Source organism: Lepus europaeus, chromosome 9 (assembly GCF_033115175.1).
Source record: "Lepus europaeus isolate LE1 chromosome 9, mLepTim1.pri, whole genome shotgun sequence".
In the NCBI taxonomy this organism is placed as follows: Eukaryota; Metazoa; Chordata; class Mammalia; order Lagomorpha; family Leporidae; genus Lepus; species Lepus europaeus.
In genome coordinates, this window is record NC_084835.1 from 37879876 (window position 1) to 37899296 (window position 19421).

Here is a 19421-nt window from a genome sequence, read left to right on the forward strand (position 1 = left end):
ACACCACTCCACTCACTGATTCTGGGAATTCGACTATTTTGTGCCCCGCATTGGAGGGGTCTTCAGCAAGGTCATGGAAAATGCGTTTTATCCAGATATGCACGAATTTCGGGAAATTTTTTTACCAAAATAACTCATATTAACTTGTTATAACATGTCTGAACAGGATCTAGTTTGAGGCACTAAGGGAAGATAAGACATCAGTTTGAAAATCTGCTCTCAGAGTAACATGAATTCTACTAAAATTGAAGGACCAACATCCAATTTATGGTGAAAGGTGGGTGGAAGGAAGGTGAAATTCTTAATGCTTTGGAAAAATTTATGAAGACAGAACCAAAAGAAATGAGTTTATAAGTGGGTAGCTTATTATCAGAAGGGATGAGATGATGATGATGATGATGAAGCCCTCAGGGGCACATCACTGACATGGATTTTTGAGGGGGAAAAGATCTCATTTGTGCCTTCGTTGAAAAGGACTGATGGTTACCTGCAGAACAGTAGCCAACACCATAGACATCGCAGTGGCTGCAGCTTGCGCAGTTCTTGGTGAAAAATTAAAGTTGAGCAGCTTTCTGTTCAATAGATGCCAAAGCTGTTGCACCCAGAGCAGCTTCGGACAAGAGCAGAGCTTTCAGTGGAAATTTTCAACAAATGGCATCAAGATCCTGGAGCCTTTTGTCAAGGAATTAGAACTGCAGATGGAGCACGGCTTTGCTAGTACGATCCTAAAGACAGAACACAGTCGAAGCACTGGCGACCAAAGGTGGAAGCAGTGCCGTCGAAGCAAGCGGACTGGTCAGGAGCGAAGGTCATGGCAGCAGTTTTTTGGGCTACTCAGGCACTGTGCTTTTGGATTTTGTGAAGGGCCAGAGAATGATAACCTCTGCTTATTAGAGGAGTCTTTGGAAATTTAAGCAGGAAAGACCCCAGAGGGTCCTTCTCCAGCAAGGTGCTACTGCTGCTCACCCTTCTCCTCAAAGAAGGGCAGTGCAGTGAGAGGCTCAAAGCCAAATCACTTGGCATCCACCTCCGAATCCTGATTTGGCTCCTTCTGACTTTTTTGTTTGCACATCTTCAAAGGGCATCCATTTTTCTTGAGTCAGGTAAAAGAAGACTACATTGATATGGTTAAATTCCCAGGTCTCTCAGTTCTATAGGGTGGACTGAATGGCTGGGATCATTGCTTACAAAAGTCTTTTAAATTTGATGATGCTTAAGTTGAGAAATAGAATTTATATTTTTTACTCTTAGTGCATTTCCACAAGCTTTTTGAAGTCCCCTCATGTAAGTGGAATCTTGCGGTATTTGTCCTCTGTGGCTGCCTTAGTTCTTACCAGCACTGTGTCCTCAAGACTCATCTGTGTTGCTGTAATGGAATTTCCAAGCTCCTTTCTTTTTTTTAACTAAAGATATATTTATTTATTTGAAAGGCAGAGTTACAGAGAGGGTGAGACAGAGACAGACAGAGAGAGAGAGAGAGAGAGAGAGAGGTCTTTTATCTTCTGGTTCATTCTCCAAATATCCTCAACAGCTGGGGCTGTGCCAGGTAGAAGCTGAAAACCTGGAACTTCATCAGGGTTTCCCACATGAGTGCCAAAGACCCAAGTGTGTGGTCTGTCTATTCTTGGCACATGAGCAGGGGGCAAAGTTGGAAGTGGAACGTCTAGGACATGAAGCAGTGCTCGTATAGGATACTGGTCCTGCAGGTACCAGTTAAGCTGGGCCACAATGTCAGACCGGTTTCCTTCTTTTTTTAAGTCTGAGTAATATTCCATTGTATGAATACCCACATTTATTTTTATCCATTCGTCCTTAGTCAGTGAGACTTCCAAAAGCTCTTCAACCCAAAATGTAGGAGGAACCTGAGCGTCACTCTGGGCTAAGTGAACTGATTTCTTTCCCATCTTTCCTTTTCTCCTCATGTTTTTTTTTTTTCTTCTTTTCCTCTAAGAGTATTATTGCTGTGTGCGCTGTGGAACTAAGCCTGTTGTTGAATTAATCTGTACTTTCAACCCTGGCTTGTCATGGGTGCAGCATTGAATTTGCAGAAAATGCAGTGCACGTTCAGGCCCGCCCTTTCACAGGAGGCCTTTACTTACTCTGTCCTATCTGCCAGTTCTTCTCCTATTCTTTGCTGTCACTTTGGCCTGACTGTTAAGCTCCATGTGTAGGGCTAAATGTGCCCAAGTGCCCCTACCCTGCATGTCTGCCAAGTTGCTGCCAGGTCTCTTGGGTGTTTTTGTTTGTTTTGTTTTTAAAGATGTATTTGAGAGGCAGAGTTAGAGACAGGGAGTAGGAGAGACAGTGGTTCATTCCCCAGTGGTTCATTCCCCAGATGGCCACAACTGCCGAAGCTGGGCAAATCCGAAGCCAGGAGCTAGGAGCTTTCCTTGGATCTCCTACGTGGGTGCAGAGGCCCAAGCACTTGAGCCATCTTCTGCTTCCCCAGGCCATCGGCAGAAAGCTGGATCAGAAGAGGAACAGCAGGGACATGAACCAGTGCCCATATGGGATATAGGTGCCTCAGGTGGAGGCTTAACCGACTACACCACAGTGCCAGCCCCTCAGTCTCTTCTTGAGTGCTGTCTGTACTCACTGTATGGTTATTTGCTGCTGTTCACTCCCCTCGCTCATAGTCTGTGATCTGTTTACCACCCTCACTGGCCCCTCTTCACTTCCTCATCTGACAGCCTTTCTAGTGTCTTCTGTGCCGTTCCTGCAGGGCGATTTGTCACTCTGGCAGCCTTTGTCCATTCAGTCATGGTAGGGCTTTTTGTCGCCTGGGTCTGGGCACAGGCTCCCAGATGATAGAGAACTTCACAAATCAAGACATGTTTTCTGTCTGTTTAAGTGTACAGTCTAGGCCGGCGCCGTGGCTTAACAGGCTAATCCTCCACCTTGCAGCGCTGGCACACCAGGTTCTAGTCCCGGTCGGGGCGCCGGATTCTACCCCGGTTGTCCCTCTTCCAGGCCAGCTCTCTGCTATGGCCCGGGAAGGCAGTGGAGGATGGCCCAAGTGCTTGGGCCCTGCACCCGCATGGGAGACCAGGAGAAGCACCTGGCTCCTGGCTTCGGATCAGCGAGATGCGCCGGCCGCAGCGGCCATTGGAGGATGAACCAACGGCAAAAAGGAAGACCTTTCTCTCTCTCTCTCTCTCTCTCTCTCTCTCTCACTATCCACTCTGCCTGTCAAAAAAAATAATAAGTGTACAGTCTAACCAAGGTGATGGAGGTTAACTTATTCATTGGTTAAGTAGATTACTAGGTTACCACTCATGAGTTATAGAAAGCAGAGAGGCCTGTGTCGTGAAAGCCTGTACTCAGGATGTTTGGCCAGGGCAGTGTTCCTTGCTGTGGAAACACCAAGATGAACTACATATCCTCAGAGTTAGAATAGGCCGGATAAGCGCCTCTGAATATGAATAGCCATGAGCTAGGGCCTTAGAAGGTGTAGAGCAGGGACCGGCACCATGGCACGGTGGGTAAAGCCGCCAGCTGCAATGCCAGCATCCCCTATGGGCGCCGGTTTGAGTCCTGGCTGCTCCACTTCTGATCCAGCTCTCTGCTGTGGCCTGGGAAAGCAGTAGAAGATGGCCCAAGTCCTTGGGCCCCTGCACCCACGTGGGAGACCCAGAAGAAGCCCCTAGCTCCTGGCTTCGGATCAGCGCAGCTCTGGCCATCTGGGGAGTGAACCAGCAGGTGGAAGACCTCTGTCTCTTTGCCTCTGCCTCTACCTCTCTGTAACTCTGCCTTTCAAATAGATTAATGAATCATTAAGAGGAAGAAGAAGGTATGGGACTCTATGGATTAAGTCACACACAACCTGTAACCTGTAACCTGTGAGCCGTGGGCAGCCCCACAGAATTGCAGAGTTTTGATGGTGGAGCATCATCAGGTTTCCATTTGGAATGTTTGTCAGAGTTCACTAGAAATTGTTTGCTTTTCAGACAAAGCTGGGAGAATATTGTCTTTGCCTACTTCATTCGCTAGGTTTTCCTGTGTTCAACAGCAGGGGACATTCAGAGGTGAGAGGTTTATACATCTGTCTGGAGAGACAGGCAGGTGGTCCAGGGACATCATACGTTCTTTCAGCATGGATTAAAGTGCTGTTTTTCTCTTTTTAATGATAACCTCACCATTATCTGAGAGGCAGAGAAAGATTGATCTCACCCTTTGCTTCATTTGCTAAATGCCCACAGTAGCCGGGACTAGAGCCTGCTGAAACTGGGAGCTGAGCACTCAAAGTCTTCCAAATGAGAGACCAGAATGTGGTTACTTGAGCCATCCCTGCTGCCTCCCAGTGTCCGTTAGCAAGAAGCTAGCTGAAGGCAGGAGCCAGAGCTGGATATGGAACACCAGTGTTGCAGTGTGGGACGTGAGCATCTTAGCTAGTATCTTAACCACTAGACTGGCTGCCCACCCTTTTGCCCCTTGTTCTTACACACTTTCTGTTTGAAGCATCTGGATGGCAAATATTCTTGGAGGTACTACTACACCACTGAACTAAACAAATGTTCTTATGCTCACTTAGTTATGTGGTTTTTTTTTTGTTTTTTTGTTTTTTTGTTTTTTTTTTTTTTTTTTTTGGTGGATATATTACATATTAAAGACATATTAGTAAAAACGTGAGAGGAAGCTGAATATGATTGTGCCAGCTTATGTTTGTTGTTTTTTTGTTTTGTTTTGTTTTGTTTTTAAAGATTTATTTATTTTATTTGAAAGAGTTAGAGAGAAAGAGGTCTTCCATCTGCTGGTTCACTTCCCAAATGGCTGCAATGGCAGGAGCTGAGCCGATCCAAAGCCAGGAGCTTCCTTCAGGTCTCCCACGAGCGTGTAGGAGCCCAAGGACTTGAGCCATCTTCTGCTGCTTTGCCAGGCGCATTAGCAGAGAGCTGGATCAGAAGTGGATCAGCCAGGACTTGAACTGCCGTGCATATGGGATGCCGACGCTGCAGGCCAGAGCTTTAACCTGCTGCAGCATAGCACTGGCCCCAGCAGCTTAGATTTTGAGAGGACGTAGGCTGTAGCAGTATGTTTACTAAGGATGTAGGTTATGTTAGTAAATTGTAGCATACATGATATGTAAACTTGTAGATCAGTGTACTTGTATAATATGTTGGAACGTAAGTTACACTGTATCAATACAGTGTATTGATAAGTTCTTTCAGCATGGATTAATACAGTGTAACACTAAAGGCAGAAGGAAGTGTAGATGAATTCACTTCTGTTAGTGGGTATGTGATTGGAGCCACTGTGGCATAAACTCACCCACTCCAGAAGTCAATGTGTGTTTGCCATCAGCGGCATAGAATGGTAAGATTAACTTGTTATGCAGGATCACTTCCCAGTGGTTGGTCTTGTCTGCCATCTCTGACCAGCTCCAGTTTGTACGTTTCCCTTTAGAATCTGCTAGAAATAGTACTGGGCTTTGAGCAGCCCTTGATTTAAGTGGCAGTGAGTAGCAAATATGTTGAGTACAGATGTTTTCTTAGAAGATGTGCTTCAATCACAGGTTTTTTTTTTTTTTATTCCCCCACTTAAGACTTTGGCTGCCATGATTTGACATTTCTTTTTCTCGGGAAGTTGTTGTTTCTTTCAGAAATTAAAACATTTGCTGCCCTTCCCCTTTTGTTGATTTCCATAGTGAGTGTCTGCTTTTGGGGATTTGCTGGGCTTTATGTGTCTCCGTGTTCTCAGCCTTTGTTCTCTCACTGCTCTCCAGCCTGCCTTGCCTAGAGAAGTCTCTCTCTCCAGAATCCGGGGAGCTGCACTGCTCTCTTTCCGTAGCATGTTTGTAGGAGTAGAGAGAAGCAATGGTGTTTGATTTTTGCTCGCCGGCAGTGAGCAAAACAACAGTATCTGATATGTAATTTATGACACAATTGTTTCTGCTTTTGAATTCAAAGCTGTGAATGGTTGAAAGACAATTCGGAAGAGCCCTAATAAACAAATAGCTGTTGTGGCACAAAACATGAGTCCCTGTCACCTGTGTGTGCCGTTGGCCACTTGGTCACATCCCAGGTGGACACGTTGCTTCCTTCTGATGGAGGTACCATCACCAGATTCTGCCATGTTTAGAGGCTGGAATCTGATCTTCTTTCTTGTCTAGCTAAGGAGAAAGGAGCATGCCTGCGGGACTTTTTGCTCATCAAATGCCGAGCAGCCTTTGGGTATGCTAATGGTGCAGGTTGCTTTTTCACTGGGAGTGGTGTTCTGGTATATATGACAGATGAAAATTTCTGCTGCGATTCTTCAGTTTCTGTATTTGTTTTGGTCTGTAGACACATTCCTTAACCCAGCGGAGGGCTGTCCAGGGTAGAAGAAAACGATTCGATGTGTTATTAGCCGAGCACAAAAACAAAACCAGGGAAAAGGAATCGATTCGCCATCCGGACTCTCTGCAACCACCGCAGCCTCTCAGGGACCCGCATCCCGCCCCTCCTAGAACGTCACAGGAGCCACACCAAAACCCTCACGGAGTGATTCCTTCCGAATCAAAGCCTTTCGTAGCTAGTAAACCTAAACCTCACACCCCCAGTCTTCCAAGGTAAGCCACACCTTCAGAGAACAGACCTGCAGACGCCTTAGGAACCCTAGTACGGTCATGCTCTTGAGAAATATGTATTAGGCTCACTTTTGAAAAAAAATCTTAGGCTTAACTATGAGCCGAACAAACGGTTGAGCTCATCGGTAAGTTTCAGCTAGAATTCTTCTCAGTTATAAATGCCAGCAGCAGAATAAAGGTAGACTTATCTGCTCGACACTTGCTTGATATCAGGTGTCTCTTAGCCCTGTGGAGCAGAGCCAGAATCGAGTCCTATGTGCGTGTTGGCAGTTGGAACATTTCTTACAGCTTTGGTGGTAGCTGCCCATTCAGTAGCTTTGCATCCCAAAAAGCCCGTCAGAGAGAATCCTTGCTAAAAATGGGCATTCAGCCTTCGTTTTTACGGCATCCACTTGTTAACGTGTTTGTCATTCATTCTTTTGGGAGTTCAGCTTGAGCATTTAAGTAATGTGGTAAGCTGTAGGTCACAGTGTCTTAATGAGAATGTATCATACACATCCCTCTGACAGTGATGGTGGAACTAAGTCAGAGTAAAGACCTTAGTATTCAGTTTCCAGAGGGAAGGGAAAGCAGAGAGGCGCTTCAGCCATCGAGAACAAGGGCAGCTGCTTTAGGTGTGTACCAGCCTTTTGTTGCCGTTACTTGACATTTTATGCTCACATGTTCATTTCCTGAAGTGGCTGCATAAAGGTAGAAGTGCTCTCCCATGAAAACCCAACTGTGTGCTTGAGCCTATCATGAGCCAGGTGTTCCTTAGCAGTGTGCCAGGGTGCCGTCAGACGGGGCCCCCCACATGTGGTCAGACCCCAGCCTAAGATCCCTGAGCAGTGCTTTCCTTGGCTGTGTTCTCAGTGACTTCTTTTTTCTTTTTAAGATTTATTTATTTGAAAGAGTTAGAAAGAGATTTTCCATCCACCAGTTCATTCCCCAGATGGCTGTAATGGCCAAGGCTGGGCCAGGTCGAAGCTCGGAACTAGCAGCTTCTTGCAGGTCTCCCACGTGGGTGCAGGGGCCCAGTGACTCGGGCCATCTTCTGCTTTCCCAGATCATTAGCAAGGGGTAGGCTTGGAAGTGAAGGAGCTGGGACATGAACCAGCACCCATATAGGATGCTGGCTTGCTGCCTTACCCAGTATGCCATGTTGCTAGCCCCTTCAGTGAAGTTCTTTCATCTGTGCAAAGGGAAACTTAATTCTGAAACCACAGGGCCACTGCAGAAGTAGGAGCAATATATTTTTACCCTTGAGTAGCAGGCTCTCGACTAGCCATGTGCCATAGTGCTGTCACCTTCTGTTCCTCTTAGATTAGCTAAGAGCACGTTGCCTATTAACTTACTGCCTTGTGACTAAAGTCCAGTGGAAATCTGAAGAATACCAAAGAAAGTATTCTCTTAATTTCCACAGGTATTTCCCTTTCCCTGGGGAGAAGGCAGATGGCCGTGCCACCCAAGGGGCTATGGAAAGGAGGATTAGTTTCACGTTAGTGTTTCCACTATGTGCAGCTAGCCGCTTCGTGTACCAGTGTGCCCTTCTGTAGATCAGTTCCTTTACCACAGGCCACCCAGGTCAGCATCCGTAGTCCCTGGGTGCTAGTGGTGGAACGCTGGCTGCCCGTGGGTGGTTGTGAAGACCTTGTTCTGTCTGCTTCAGGCAGCTGATTCTCAAGTATGTGATCTAATCTATGCTGCACTTTCTACCCATCAAGGCCTCCAGGCTGCCCTGCTCAGCAAGGTGGGAGTGCCCCCATTGACCCTCCTACAGTCCATGAGTCTCCACACCCTCCCCTGCCTGCCACTGAGCCAGCTTCTCGGTTATCCAGTGAGGAGGGCGAAGGCGATGACAAAGAAGAGTCTGTTGAAAAACTGGACTGTCATTATTCAGGTCATCATCCTCAGCCAGCATCTGTAAGTTCTGCATCCACCCCCATGCTGACCCTCCCCATGCAGCAATGTCAGGACAGTGCAGGGGTGCCAGGGACCTTGGCATGCCCACATGTTGTGGGTGCAGTCCAGGTGTGAGAGCAGCTCAGCACAGGGCACCCCAGAGGTGGCACACATCTATCCAGTGATGTCTCACGCCTTTCCCTTCTCCGTGAAACTCAGGGCTGGGCATTGTCAGTCTCAGGCTTCAAGGCCTCCAGTCTTCAACGTCAGCTCTGTGGTTCCTGATTCTTAAAGGAGACAGAACTCTGGCCAGGTGGGCAGGCAGGCATGCGTGCCTGCAGGCCATTGGCAGAGTCCACATGCACGTGCGGCTGTGTTCTCTCTTTCAGTTTTGCACATTTGGGAGCCGGCAGATTGGAAGAGGTTATTACGTGTTTGACTCCAGGTGGAACCGGCTTCGCTGCGCCCTCAACCTCATGGTGGAGAAGCATCTGAACGCGCAGCTGTGGAAGTGAGTGTGTGTTGGTGTCGGGGGGAGAGTGTGTCATTCTGTGTGCTCCGGGCTTGATGGGTGCTTATCTCAGCAGAGTTGGGCCCTTCATAGCCCCCCAGCCCAGCAGCAGCTGCCTGTGAGAAAAAGTCTGTGGGAAATCAATCAAGCAGTAAATTTTCCTTGGTGCGAAGTAATTGGAAACTCCAGCGTAGTGGTTTCACAATATTGATCGTCCACAAGCTTTTTGAGGTTCTCTGTATTGCTCTGGGTGCTGATGCTCAAGGCCTACGGAGTCCCACATGTAGGGCACTTACAGTCTACTTGAGATTGGAGGGAGGCAAAAAACAGTGAACAGAAGCAGTGAGGCGATTACAGCCTCTGTGAGGTGGACTGTGCAAGCACCCGCAGTCCTTGCATCTGCTGGGAGGTTCTGTGATGGCAGGCCACTTTGTAAATATGTGTGATTTTCCTAGTTACTGTGAGAGGACCACAGTATTACCCTCTTTTACAGATAATGAAACAGAGATACAGAGCCATGAGCAAGTTAGTGGGATGGTCAGGGTTTGGACCTCGCAGTCTGTTTCCATATAAAGAGCTGGCAGGACAAAAGCAGGCCTAGGGCTCCAGGGCAAGGCGCTCTGCAGAGGTGGCACGGAATACAGCCTCTTGGGTGGAGGACAAAGAACAGCCTTGACAGTGGGGTCAGGCGCTTCCAGCAGAAGGGATCAGACTGGTGGAAGCCTTGAGTCAGGGAATACGGCAGCTTGCTCTGGAAACCGCCATAAATAGAGTGTAGCGCAAGGTGAGTGTGAGAGGCCCGCAGGAGCCGGGTGACACCGAAGTCGGGTCGCAGGGCAGTGGGCAGTGGCTGAAGGATTCCGGTAGAGGAACCCTGTCCTCTGAACTGCAGGTGAAGTCCCCACTGGGTTTCCAGGTGCTCGTGTTTGCCACGTACGGGGGGTTTGCCGTAGAAGAAGGGTTCCATGGCCAGCAGGATTTAGCGCAGCCTTTTCCTGAAGTAAAGTCATTTCTGTTGCTCCAGGACTTCTCAGAGCCCTCAATGGGCCCTGTGCTTGGTAACTCTGAAAGCTGGGGGTGTCATACATAACATAGATCATCTCCAATCTCTTTTGACTTGGGGGAACTTTTCTGGAGGGAGCATCTTGAGGAAGTAGTGCTGGGTGGGATGTACTTTGATGAGCACTGGGCTTTGCTAAAAGACACCATCCAGTAATCCCCAATCCTCTATTTGGGCATCATTGACCGGTGCCTCCTTGAATAGACTCTCCCAGTACATCCGTGTGCCTCCCTGCCTTGGTCTCCTAAGCAAATGAGAGGTATCTGGCCTAAGGCCTTGAATAGTGTTCAACCCAAAGACCCACCATCAGGATCCCTGAGAGGAGGTACCCTGATTGGTTCACTTTGACTTCAGGGTCCGGAGCAGTGTCTTTCAGCGTTTCTCGTTCACATTGCTTCCTGTATTTCACTGGGTGAGAGGCGGTTCTTCCTCTTTCTGAGGGCATATTGGTCTCTGCCCGAGACAAAATCCAGGAGGTTTGTTGGGGCTTCTGGGTGGCTGTCCACATCAGAACACCCTCAGGTGCATGATGTCTGAGTTGCTGCTTGCTTCCGACTTCCCCGTGGGACCTGGAGAGCTCTGCTGAGCTACGGAAGCATGGGGTTAGCACTCCTCAGAGTGGAGAAGGGTACTCGGCGTGTTTCTCTGCATTGCATTGGTAAGTGGCTCATGGCCAACAGTTTGGGCAAAGATGGTTTCGGTTCCAAGTGACCAGTGTGGAAGGGTTTTCCTGTGTGTGCTGTGAACTTTTGAAAAGGCAGGATCGTGAGGTGGCCACTGCCGCTGGGCTTCCCTCCTTTCCGTCAGAGGGCTGACTGCCTTATCACTGGCTCCCGGGCAGGAGAACACCGTGCCTTCCCGTGAACATGACCTTTGTTTTCAGAAAAGTCAACACAGCTGTGGCAGCCGTGTTGCTCAGTGATGATCTGGCACATTGGCCGGGAAGACGGGAGCCTGGAGCGCCGGCCAGGCCCGGGGCTTGTGGAACGCTCCCCGCCATGGGAGTGCTGTCAGCAGAGGTGTGCAGCCCCGAGACAGCACGGGAGCTCTGCGGTGCACACACAGGGGAGAGCCGCTGTCGGGGGACATTTTTCAGGCACTCGGGGAAACTTGGCACAGTGGTCCAGGTCCTGTCCTGGACAGCCACTGACCCTTTTTCCCAGGAAGAGTCCCTGTTTATCCAGCACTCTTCGTGGCCGCTTAATCTTCAGTTTGTATTGTCAGAAGTTTAGTTATGGTTAGTTCAGGGGGTGGGGGAGGGTGGATTTGAGTATGTAATCAGTCGTCGTCAGTTTATGGAGTCTCTGGACAGAGGTGAAATTAGCCCAGCACTTCCTCTGGAGCCTTGCTATAACACCAAGGCCATTGTCAGCTCCTGTGGTTTCTGTGAGCTGCCTGCTCTCCGTGAGTTTGGATCTGTTATTCTGCATCCCACATCCCCTAAGAATAGGCTGGGATGGTTAGGAGATGTTTTTCCTTCTTGTTTAAGTTTTTGAAACAATCCATTCCCTTGCTTAGAAAAAGAACAGTAAATACAGTCAGACTTACAGTGAAAAGTTTCAGACCCCTGTCCCTTGCACACCTGCCCACCCAGCCCCCAGAGCTGGCACTGTTTTCATTAGTTTCTTTTTCATTTTTTAAAAGATTTTATTTATTTATTTATTTATTTATTGACAGGCAGAGTGGACAGTGAGAGAGAGACAGAGAAAGGTCTTCCTTTTGCCGTTGGTTCACCCTCCAATGGCCGCCGTGGCTGGCTCACTGCAGCCGGCGCACCGCGCTGATCTGAAGGCAGGAGCCAGGTGCTTTTCCTGGTCTCCCATGGGGTGCAGGGCCCAAGCACTTGGGCCATCCTCCACTGCACTCCCGGGCCGCAGCAGAGAGCTGGCCTGGAAAAGGGGCAACCGGGACAGAATCCAATGCCCTGACCGGGACTAGAACCCGAGGTGCCGGCGCTGCAGGTGGAGGATTAGCCTAGTGAGCCACGGCGCCAGCCAAGATTTTATTTATTTGAGAGGGAAAGTTACAGTCAGAGAGAGGGAGAGAGACAGACAGAAAGGTCTGCCATCTGCTGTTTCACTCCCCAAATGGCCAATCTGAAGCCAGGAGCTTCTTCCGGGTCTCCATGTGGGTGCAGGGGCCCAAGGAATTGGGCCATCTTCTTCTGTTTTCTCAGGCCATAGCAAAGAGCTGGATTGGAAATGGAGCAGCCGGGACTAGAACCAGCACCTATATAGGATGCCTGTGTTGGAGGCAGACGTTTAACCCACTATGCCACAGTGGCAGCCCCTCTTGTATATCTTTTTACAGTGTATGTGAGCAAATACAAGGTGGTGTGACTATGTAAAATTTCTTTGCATTTTATTTGTACAGAAAGTAATTAATTACTTAAAAGAGGTTTTTAAGGAGGAACTAGTAATTGTTGCTTGGGGAGATCCACTTCCCCATTTGGACGGAACCTTTTCCTTTTTCCAGGAAAATGAAAAGGCAGTCTGGTCCTTAACCCCCGCTTCCTTAGCCCCCTGGTGGCCACGGGAAGCCACTGCAACGACTGAACAGTCTGGACTGGATTTAGTTAGAGCAGGGTTTCCAAACATGCCAGTGCCCATGAATCACCTGGGGGCCTTGTTGAGATAGATTCTGATGAAGTCAGTATGGGGCGGGGCCCAGGAATTCGGCATTTCTAGCAAACCTCGCAGGTCATGTCAGTGCTTGTCCTGCCTGTGAGTTGCGGTAAGATAGTGCCCAGCTTCTCAGGCTGGGCTCCACGTTAGGTTCTCCTGGAGAGACTTAGCATTGACAGTGTTGGCCCCTTCCCTCCACTCTCAGGTGGACTCCGTGTGGCTTAAGCTCCGAGCACAAGGGATTGTAATGTGCAGGCAGAGCTCTGATTTCAGGCCAGACCTGCAGTATTAGATGGGGGTTTTAGAGCAGGTACAGGCACCTAGTCATTAATTCCATTTATTAATATGTTCTTATGTTTACAAAGAACCTGCAAAGCAGTTCGGCAGCATGGGCCCCAGTCGGGTCATACCTAGATGAGCCACGGATACCGCCTGAAACCGCAGGCAAGGTAGTCTTGGCACTTGATTTCCAGCAAGGCCATTTGGTTTTGTCAGTTCCATTTTAATTTTGCCTTAGGAGTTTCTAGAATTTGTGCACTCACATTTAAAAACCAAAGCCAGGGGCCAGCTCTGTGGCATAGTAGGTAAAGCTGCCAACTTAGGTTCTGGCATCCATATGGGCACTGGTTCAAGTCCTGGCTACTCCACTTCCAGTCCAGCTCTCTGCTATGGCCTGGGAAAGCAGTAGAAGATGGACGAAGTGCTTGGGCCCCTGCATGCTCCAGCTTCGGATCGGCGCAGCTCCGGTCGTTGCAGCCAACTGTGGAGTGAACCAGCAGATGGAAGACTTCTCTCTGTGTGTAACTCTGCCTTTCAAATAAAATAATTCTTTAAAAAAAAAAATCAAAGCCAAGGGACAAGTATTTAGGCTAACAGTTAAGACCTCCACATAGCACATCAGAGTGCCTGGTTTGAGTCCCAGCTCTCTGCCCAATTCTAACTCCCTGCAAATACATACCCTGCAAGGCAGCCGGGGGGAGGTCAAGAAGTTGAGTTCCTGCCACCCACTAAGGGAGCCTGGATTGGGTTTCTGGCTTCTGGATCTGCTCTGCCTCAGCCGTGAGAGCTTTGGGGAGTGAACCAGTAGATGGGAGCCCCTTCTCTCTTTCCCCTTCCTTTTCTCCCTTCCTCTCTCTGTCTCTTGGCCTCTCAAATAAATACTACAAAGAAAGAAATCAGGAATAAAATGGGTGGATGGGGAGGGCTCCCTGGTTTAAGGATTTGAACAGCTCTTACATGCTATGATCAGACCTACCCAGACATGACGAGCAGGATACAACACTGGCTGAAAGTCCCCAGGCTCTGCAGCCATTACTGCCTTGTGGAGTTGCTCAGCCGATAGTCACAACCTCCCAACTGCTGTGAGTGAATTGGGCCGTGCCCTTTGTCAGCTGGCCCTGAACTCCCGAGTTCATCGAGTGCCTTTGTGTTGCAGGCATTGTGCTGGGCGCCAGGGCTGAGCGCTAGGGCTACAGTGCCGGCTTGGCTGGCTTGTTCCCTGAGTCGTAGAGAGTCCAGAAGGACATGGTGGGAGTCCGTGGCAGCTCAGCACACCAGGCTGCTAAGAGTACGATTTGTGCAGTGCAGGCAGAGGTGTGTCGCAGTCTTTGGCCACGGCGTTTTCTCAGGATATAAGGGAGATGGGTGCCTGCTGTCAGGGAGGTGCAGGTGTACAGCTGGGACAGGAGTGGGCATGGGGCACATCCATGCCGCTCCTCTCAGAGCCCCAGGAAGGAGAGAAACGGCGGTCTTGGCTTCGTGTGGCACAGCCGCCATCCTGCCGGCGAGGTGTTTCTCGTCGTCCGGTTTCTGTGAGTGCCTGTGTTGAATGGCACCCTGTGCCTTCTGCTTTTTCAGGAAAATCCCACCAGTGCCCAGCAGCAGCACGTCGCCCGTCTCCACGCGTGTTCCTCACCGGACAAACTCTGTGCCGACATCCCAGTGTGGAGTCGGCTATCTCGCGGCAGCCACCGTCTCTGCAGCCCCGGTTCTGCTTCCTTCCAGCTGCATCTCCCCTAGTGGCAAATCGGTACCAGCCCATGGAACCACACTGAATGCACAGCCTGCCACTTCGGGGGCCGTGGATCCCGTGTGCAGCTTGCAGTCGAGACAGGTGTCGTCTTCCTCCTCGTCCCCTTCCACGCCCTCCGGCCTCTCCTCGGTCCCTTCCTCCCCTATGTCCAGGAAACCTCAGAAGTTGAAATCCAGCAAGTCTTTAAGGCCCAAGGAGTCTTCTGGTAATAGCACTAACTGTCACAACACCAGTAGCAGTACCAGTGGCGGCTCAGGAAAGAAACGCAAAAACATTTCCCCACTGTTAGCTCACCCTTCTTCCTCCACCTCCACCTCCACCTCCTCCTCCTCCTCCTCCTCCTCCACCACGTCCTCCTCCACCTCCTCCACCTCCACCTCTTCTTCTCATTCCATGGAGTCGTTTAGGAAAAACTGTGTGGCTCACCCTGGGCCTCCCTTCCCCTCGGCGGTCACGTCTTCTCATAGCATTGGCCTCAACTGTGTGACAAACAAAGCCAACTCAGTGAGCGTCCGGCACGAGCAGTCAGGGAGGGGCCCCCCCAGTGGGAGCCCCGCCGAATCCATCAAGAGGATGAGTGTGATGGTGAACAGCAGCGATTCCACTCTTTCTCTTGGTCCGTTCATTCACCAGTCCAACGAGCTGCCCGTCAACTCGCACGGCAGTTTTCCACACTCTCACACTCCTCTAGACAAGCTCATAGGAAAGAAGCGAAAGTGCTCCCCCGGCTCAAGCAGCGTCAGCAACAGCAGCAAGCCCACAAAGGTTGCCAAATTGCCAGCCATGAACAACGTCCACATGAAACACACGAGCACCATCCCAGGGGCGCCAGGACTGACGAACAGTTCCCTTCTGCACCAGGTAGGAAGCGGACTCTGAGCCCGGGGGAGGCCTTGCTTCCTCTCCCTTGGGATTCTCTGCGAGGTCAGAAAGCTCTGCGAGTTGCTTGGCTGGTTCGCCTGTAACCAATAAGCAGTATCATGCTGTCTATTAAAAAAAAGGGAAGTGCTCCCGACCACGTGAAGGTAGCCCGGGCTCGGCCCTGCCGGGGTCTCTGAGGGCTTCGACGATGTCCCTCCCGGGGCGGGAGGGCTCTAAGGCAATCAGCCAAAAGGACTGAGCCCAGTCAGAACCACAAGGGAGGCCCTCCTGCAGCCCCCAAGGTTTGTCCTTGAGCTGCTCCGGGGGAAGCAGGCGGTGTGTTCCCCCGCAGAAAGTTCTAGAAAGCAGTGATGTCCTGAGTTAACCTAGGTTTTCCCATTGAAGAGCTGCAGGTGGCGCTGGTTAAGTCTCACTTAATGTTTCCTCTTCCCTGCTCATGAGGTAGACAGGAAAATAGGATTCAGCCTAGGCAAAGCAGAGTAAAATCTCCCTGCAAGTCTGAGTGCGGCTCATAGTAGAACAGTGCCTAGGTGGGTGTCAGCTGGTTTATCTCCTGTGCGGGGTCTTGCCTGTTCATTTCTCCCACCGTTACTGTTTTCTCCTGACCTTCTTGCCTTTAGCTGTTTCCAGCTTGCTTGGCTCTGACTTCAGCTCATCTCTCACCCTGTTATTTCATTCATCAGGACATCTCCTCACCCTGCTTACGAACAGGAATGCCAGCAGCAGCACCCCAGAGCCCCGATTTAAAATGTGAGGCTCTTTTTTTATGGTTGGTTTTTTTTCCTCCCCCTTGCTTATCTGTGAAACTTGACTCCAATGCCAGCTTGGGGCTGTTTGAGAACTACCGAGAAGTTTCTCCTGTGACGTTGGTTCCCTATACTGTTGGTGTGAATCTGTACTGTGGGCCCCAGGGCTGGGGGAAATACCCAGGATCCCAGGGAGCTGCTCGACTTAAAGCCACCTGGGTGGTGGTTGGTGTTTTGAGCAGGACATCGCTGCAACGGTGAACATTGTGCTTTATTTCTTAGTCAGAGTTTACTCTTTGCAGTGGGTGATGGGTGCACCCATGACTGTGCAAACTCCGGGAGCGTGGATGAGCCGTGGCTGGCCGCGGCAGGGTCCGCCTCATGTCTGTGCTAGGGAGCCCGCTGTCTGCACGTAGATAAAGTGTGCCCCTCACTGCCAGCTCACGGCCCAAAGGCCAGAGCCTGTGAGACACAGCCCCAAGTGACTTTGCCCGTGGAAGGGGGGCGCTGGGCGCCTCACCACATGGAGCAGCTGCGTGCAGACACTGGCTACCAATTGTAAAGAACACCTGCAGATTTGGGCTTACTTCTGGAATCTGGCTGTTTTTAAAGAAATGTAGATTTTGAAATGTAGATTATAAAAAACTGCAATGGATTTCAGATATCTGTGCACCGAAATAAATTTAACTTCTGCCTGTACCTTTCCACAAACTTTTTTAAGTACTCTCATATTCAATAATATATAGATATGTTGCTAGATACAGATGCATAAAGCATTCTTTTTTTAAAATTTTATTTATTTATTTGAGAGGTAGAGTTACAGACAGTGAGAGGGAGAGACAGAGAGAAAAGTCCTCTATCAGCTAGTTCACTCCCCAAATGGCCACAATGGCCAGAGCTGCACCATCTGAAGCCAGAAGCCAGGAGCTTTTTCCGCGTCTTCCATGCTGTTGCAGGTGCCCAAACACTTGGGCCATCTTCTGCTTTCCCAGGCCAGAGCAGAGAGCTGGATCAGAAGAGGAGCAGCCAGGACTAGAGCTGGTGCCCATATGGGATGCTGGTGCTGCAGGTGGAGGATTTAACCTGCTGCATCACAGCCTTTGCCCTGTATAAAGCCTGTATGTTGGCCATGTTGGGCGCATGAACTGCCTGTTTGCTGCCTCTGATTTTTCAGTCTTGGGAGACTGCTTTGGGTTCTTTTCCTTAGAATCAGTTTCAGCTTAAGTTTGTGCTTGAGAAAGATTTCCCCCGTTCAGTAGAAGACTTTATGCTGCCCAGCTCCTAGGAGAGGCCCGGGACGAGAGATCAGCGATTCAGTGAATCCTAAGAAGTGACAGCAGAGTTTTCAAGTTGTCCATCTGCAGGAGGGTCCTACACCTTTGTTGGTCTCAGAGGGACCCATGATCTGAGAGTGCTTTTAAGAATGCTGTTCTTGGGCCAGCGCCGTGGCTCAACAGGCTAATCCTCCGCCTTGTGGCGCCGGCACACTGGGTTCTAGTCCCGGTCGGGGCGCCAGATTCTGTCCCGGTTGCCCCTCTTCCAGGCCAGCTCTCTGCTATGGCCCGGGAGTGCAGGGGAGGATGGCCCAAGTCCTTGGGCCCTGCACCCCATGGGAGACCAGGAGAAGCACCTGGCTCTTGGCTTCGGATCAGCGCGGTGCGCCGGCCGCAGCGGCCATTGGAGGGTGAACCAACGGCAAAGGAAGACCTTTCTCTCTGTCTCTCTCTCTCACTGTCCACTCTGCCTGTCAAAAAAAAAAAAAAAAAGAATGCTGTTCTTGGGAATTCGGGACCTCTGCTTGTTTGCTGTGGAGCTGACTTGAGAATGGATAGCCTTTCGGAGCTGGTTGGAGGTCTGCTAAACAAGGAGACATGCTGGGGGGCCCAGGAGTTGGGTCTGGGCGGGAAGAGTCTGTTCATGGCTTCTGCCACTGCACACTTTAAATAGGTCCCCGTGCCGGCCAGGGTCCCCGCTCCCCGAGCACCGCGTCAGGTGAGAGCTGTCACACCTGTGTGTACTCACCTGCCTGACCTCATGCTGTTCTCGGGTAACATTCTGAAGTGCCTTCGCGGACGGTGAGGACGCAGACCTGAGGGCCTCCTCTCAGCCAGAGACCCAAGGCTGCGTCTCCCCTGGCCACTTTGCTCACTTGGAATGGCCGCGTCCAAAGCAGGCAAGGCTTTTGAAAGCCGAGGCCAGGTTCTGCAGCTGCCGCTGCTGGGATCTTGCCGTGCCGGAGCCGGAAGCGGTGGGCGTGTAGCTCTCGGAGCATACTTGACCGGCAGCAGGGGAGTACAGCATGCGCCCGCTTACTTACCTCTTCCTTGTTTCCCCACCCCTTCTTTCTTGAAAGCCAAAGGCACGTCCCTGACGGCTGACAGTATCCCTGGGAGGAATAACCCGGACACTTTTGAGGACAAGTTACACCTCCACTCAGCACTCTGGACTCCGCGATGCCTTTGAGTCTGTCTGCCCCGCCTCCCGTGGGCTTCAAGGGTAGCAGCCTGCGGGCTGTTGTTTCAATGAGGATTTCCCTGGAGCTGTGTCTGTAGCAGTGAGTACTCCTAAAGGACACTGGATCAAGTTCAGCCACCGAATTGCTCTTATCAGTGTTACAGTGGTCTGGACTGCTTGCTACCAATCTGTGAGGAGTTTCTGTTCTTGTTGTTTTTTAACTTATCCGTGGAGCCACTCTTTGAGTAGATGGGCTGGGCAGAAGAGAAGAATGTTTTGGCAAGAGCGTTACTGTAGACTGTTCTCCCTCTTCCCTCTCCCACCAGTGGTTTCTTCGTCGTCGTCTTTTTTTTTTTTTTTTTTTTTTTTTTTTTTTAACACCACACTGTCTTCTGTAGGTCACTGCAGCAGTTTGGCTCCTTCCCTGGGGACTGGAGACTTCCCAGAGGAGAGCAACCTTCTAGTGAAAGGAGCTTGGCGTTTGATTTCTGTAGCCATGTTCGAGGAGCGGAATATGGACCGTAGTGCCAGGCACCGTGACAGAACAGCCCAGCCTCTGGCGAGGAGTCTGGCCGAGGAAACTGGCCCCAGTGTCTGACTTGGAAACCAGTTTGAAACCATGGTTGACCAGACAGCAAGTAGAAACCATTTTTGAGGCTTACTTTT

At 50.3% G+C, this 19421-nt stretch overlaps 1 protein-coding gene across 5 annotated transcripts in view; it reads left to right on the top strand.

The window, feature by feature from the left end:
• The window catches only part of ATXN7 (ataxin 7), a 171519-nt gene extending 152399 nt beyond the window's left edge, over positions 1-19120 (top strand). For 4 of the 5 annotated variants that reach the window (XM_062201198.1, XM_062201199.1, XM_062201200.1 and 1 more), the window contains 6 exons: positions 6282-6547; positions 8269-8467; positions 8836-8957; positions 14499-15534; positions 16239-16305; positions 18655-19120. In XM_062201198.1, the coding sequence (XP_062057182.1) occupies positions 6282-6547; positions 8269-8467; positions 8836-8957; positions 14499-15534; positions 16239-16305; positions 18655-18764 (1800 nt within the window). In that variant the 3' untranslated portion in view covers positions 18765-19120. The remainder of the gene's footprint in view (positions 1-6281; positions 6548-8268; positions 8468-8835; positions 8958-14498; positions 15535-16238; positions 16306-18654) is intronic. The other variant, XM_062201202.1, reaches the window with a different exon arrangement.
• Positions 19121-19421: the final 301 nt, after the last annotated feature.